The 4,029-nt window shown below is 37.7% G+C and overlaps 1 protein-coding gene across 1 annotated transcript in view; it reads left to right on the top strand.

Annotated features, from left to right (window-relative positions):
- Nucleotides 1–4,029, top strand: part of MAP3K19 (mitogen-activated protein kinase kinase kinase 19) — a 37,725-nt gene that overhangs the window by 3,124 nt on the left and 30,572 nt on the right. The window contains 1 exon segment of the mRNA XM_007464005.1: nt 319–434. Coding sequence (XP_007464067.1) covers nt 319–434 — 116 coding nt within the window.

The following is a 4,029-nucleotide window of genomic DNA, read 5'->3' as shown; positions in this document are numbered from 1 at the left end:
AACATCTTTATTGGAGTATAATTGCTTTACAATGGTGTGTTAGTTTCTGCTTTATAACAAGGTGGATCAGTTATACATATACATATGTTCCCATATCTCTTCCCTCTTGCGTCTCCCTCCCTCCCACCCTCCCTATCCCACCCCTCTAGGTGGACTCTTGTGAAAATTATGGCCCGAAGCTTCATCAGGATCCCAGTCCACTATTTCAAGCAAATCTTAGACAAAATGGAACTGATTTTAGAACCTAGAGCTAGATCTTGCTGTGAAACTGCTGGAGATGCATCTCATCAAAACACATCATTATGTTTCTTTTGGCAGAAAGACATGCTGAATCATTGCTTGACATTTGTCATGATACAAACTCTTCTCCAACTGATATGATGACAGTTACTAGAAACCAAAATATAATCTTGCAAAGCATCAGCAGCAGGGAGGTAAGAAACTCTCTTTAAAAATCAAAGTAACAGAAAACTGGATAGGCTCCTCCATCTACACTTACTGTATTTACACCTACTTCATTTGTGTTGCTTGAATATTTATAACAATCATATATTACAATTATAGATTTCAATGTGATTATAAAGAAACTTAAAGTACAATTAATGACAGTCTTTCATGAGTTTAAGCTCAGGGCAGTAATGAGCTAGTCAACTCTGAGTCTCATGCGCTGTGTGTGTGTGTGTTTGTGTGTGTATGGAATACCACAGAATATTACTGCAGTTGAATCCATACTAAATAGTAAAATGTAGCTTGTCTTTATGTATGTTAATGTGGAAAAGGAGAAAATCATTATTCTGATCATGTCAAATCCATCACAGGGTACGACAAAGGAGGTACCTCCTCTTGGCCCTGGTCACCACCCCCTGCCCATGATGAATGACTCCACAAAGTATAGTAGCAGTAGTGGTAACGAACATTGTGCCCATGGAAAATTATGGAATGATTCCCAAGAGGTACAGTAAACTGGTAAAGTGGTTACCTCAAGGAACAGAATTGGAGAAAAACTTTGCAAAGGTATACTCATGTGTACCTTTTGAATTTTTATAAAAATTAACATAGCCCAAACTGTTAAAAATATTACTACTCTATGGGAATTCCCTGGCTGTCCAGTGGTTAGGGTTCGGTGCTTTCACTGTGGGGACCTGGATTTGATCCCCACCAAAAAAAGAGAAATTCCTACCCTATATTTTACTGGTAATAAAGAATATGACCACAAAATTGTCTATTTCTAAAAGGTAATGAGGTATGGACTATAATATGTATAAACAATACAAAGAGTTTTGGAGATGGTGGAATAAGATCTTTCAGTCCCTTTCTCCTTCCAAAAATCATCCCAAAATAACAAGAAAACAAAATACAAAAATTTGAGTAAAAAATTAGTTTGCGGGCTTCCCTGGTGGCACAGTGGTTGAGAGTCCGCCTGCCGATGCAGGGGACACAGGTTCGTGCCCCGGTCCGGGAAGATTCCACGTGCCGCGCGTGCACGGAGAGGCTGGGCCCGTGAGCCATGGCCACTGAGCCTGTGCGTCCGGAGCCTGTGCTCCACAACGGGAGAGGCCACAACAGTGAGAGGCCCGCGTACAGAAAAAAAAAAAAAAAAAAAATTAGTTTGAAATAAGTATAGATTCACAAGAACTTGTAAAAATAGTACAGAGAGGTGCTGTATAACCTTCACGAGCTACCACCAATTGGAATTATCATCATAACTATAGCTGATTGTCAAAACTAGGAAACTGATATTGACACAATACAAGGAACTAGACTACAGATCTTACTTGGATTTCACTAGTCTTTGAATGCATTCCTTTTTCTTCTTCTGTTTTTGTGTGCCTGTGTGTACAGTTCTATGACATTTTTTCCCCTGTATTATCATGATCAAGATACAAAACTGGTCTGTCTCCACAAAGGAACGCCCTCTTGCTCCTCTCTTTACTGCCACATCCTCCCTGCTAACTCCTGGCAACCACTGATCTATTCTCCAACTCTATAATTTTGTAATTTCACAAATGTCATATAAATGAAATTATCCTACATGTGAACTTTTAAGATTGCTTTTTCAACTCAGCATAATGCTCTTGAGATAGATCCAAGCTGTTGTGTGTACCAATAGTTTCTTTCTATTGCTAAGTAGTATTCTATTACAATTATATTTTGTTTCACAGTTTTTTAGCCATTCACTTGTTGAAAGACATTTGGGTTGTCTCTAGATTGGGGCTATTACAAATAAAGCTACTATGAACATTCATGTATAAGTTTTTGCGTGATTTATGCTTTCATTTCTCTAGAATACATGCCCAGGAGTCCAATTAGTGGGTCATTTGGTAAATGTATGTTTAGTTTTTTTAAAAAACTGCCAAACAATTTTCCAGAGTGGCTCTACCATTTTATATTCCCACCAGCAATAAATGAGATGTCCAGTTTCTCTACACCCTTGCCAGCATTTGGTACTATCAGTATTTTCTATTTTAACCATTTTAAAAAATTTAAACCAAAATAAGTATATGGTGTTATCTCATTGTGGTTTTAATTGGCATTTCCCTAATGACCAATGTTGAACATTTTAAAAAAAATTATTTGCCATCAGCATAAATTTTTCAAATATTTTGTCCATTTTCTGATTGAATTGTTTGTTTTCTTATCGTTGGGTTTAGAGAATTCTTTATATATTCTGAATGATGTGTGACTTGCAGATATTTTCTGCTAGCCAATAAGAAAAACTTGGGGGTTTTTTCACCTTTATTTATTTATTTATTTATTTATTTTGCGGTACGCGGGCCTCTCACTGTTGTGGCCTCTCCCGTTGCAGAGCACAGGGTCTGGACGCGCAGGCTCAGCGGCCATGGCTCACGGGCCTAGCCGCTGCGCGGCATGTGGGACCTTCCCAGACCGGGGCACGAAGCCGTGTCCCCTGCATCGGCAGGCAGACTCTCAACCACTGCGTCACCAGGGAAGCCCTTTTTCACCTTTTTGACAATTCTTTTATCAAACAGAAGTTTTTAATTTTGATGAAAACCAGTGTACGCACTTTTTCCTTTACTGGTCTTGATTTTTACGTCTAAGAAGTCTTTTACTTGATCTGGGTCCTGGTTACATGAGTGTGTTCAGTTTATAAACATTCACTAATCTATACACTTATGATATGTGCACTTTTCTGAATGTATGCTATACTTAAAGGGAAGGGGTATGCCTTCAAATATCTGAGAAAAAATATGGTTTTCAACCTAGGATTTTATATCCAGACAAACTATAAGTCAAGTATTAGAGTTGAATAAAGACATTTTTCAGACACACAAATGCTCAAACATTTTACATTTCATACACCTTTTAAGGAAGCTACTATGTGCTCTGTTAAATTAACGAAATAAGATAAAAATGGAGGGGGAAATTGGATCCATGATTCAGGGGATCTGGAACCTAACACAAGAGAGGAGGGTATCCTTGGTATAAAGCAGAAAGCAAGTCCCAGGGCTTCAGCCACATATGAAGTCTAGAGAACAAAGAGCTCTGATCCTTGGGGGATGGGAGGAGTGAGGGAGAACAGGATAATGGAGATTTCTAGGAAGAAGATGGAACTGATACATTATCTGATATATTTAACCAAGTGAAAAGACCACAGGATGTTTGGAAGATTTAAGATTTAAAAAAATATAAGAAAAGGAATTAAATACTAAATTAAATTGTGAATGAAACAAAAATAGGGGTTTGGGGTTTTGTGCAGGAAGTTATTCAGGAAAGTATAAACATACTACACTACTATTGCACTACTACAGTGCAATACATACAGTATAGTACAATACTCAAATAATCATAATTTGAACTTTGCCTATTGATTTAACAAGAAAAAGAGGGTGAATTTACTGGGAAGACAGAGGCAAAGTATAAGAATATTAAATTGTCAACTGCAATAATAAGAAGCCAGTAGATAATATATCACTTTAGTGACAGCAGGATAAGTACATTATCTAGAGATATGGAAGAAAATACTAAAAGAAACACTTAAAAGGCTGGAACTGGCTGCCTCTGGGGGAA

This window comes from Lipotes vexillifer, unplaced genomic scaffold, assembly GCF_000442215.2.
Source record: "Lipotes vexillifer unplaced genomic scaffold, Lipotes_vexillifer_v1.1 scaffold233, whole genome shotgun sequence".
NCBI classification, from domain to species: Eukaryota; Metazoa; Chordata; class Mammalia; order Artiodactyla; family Lipotidae; genus Lipotes; species Lipotes vexillifer.
Note: the sequence above shows the minus strand (reverse complement) of the source record. Positions and strands in the feature narration are given on the sequence as shown.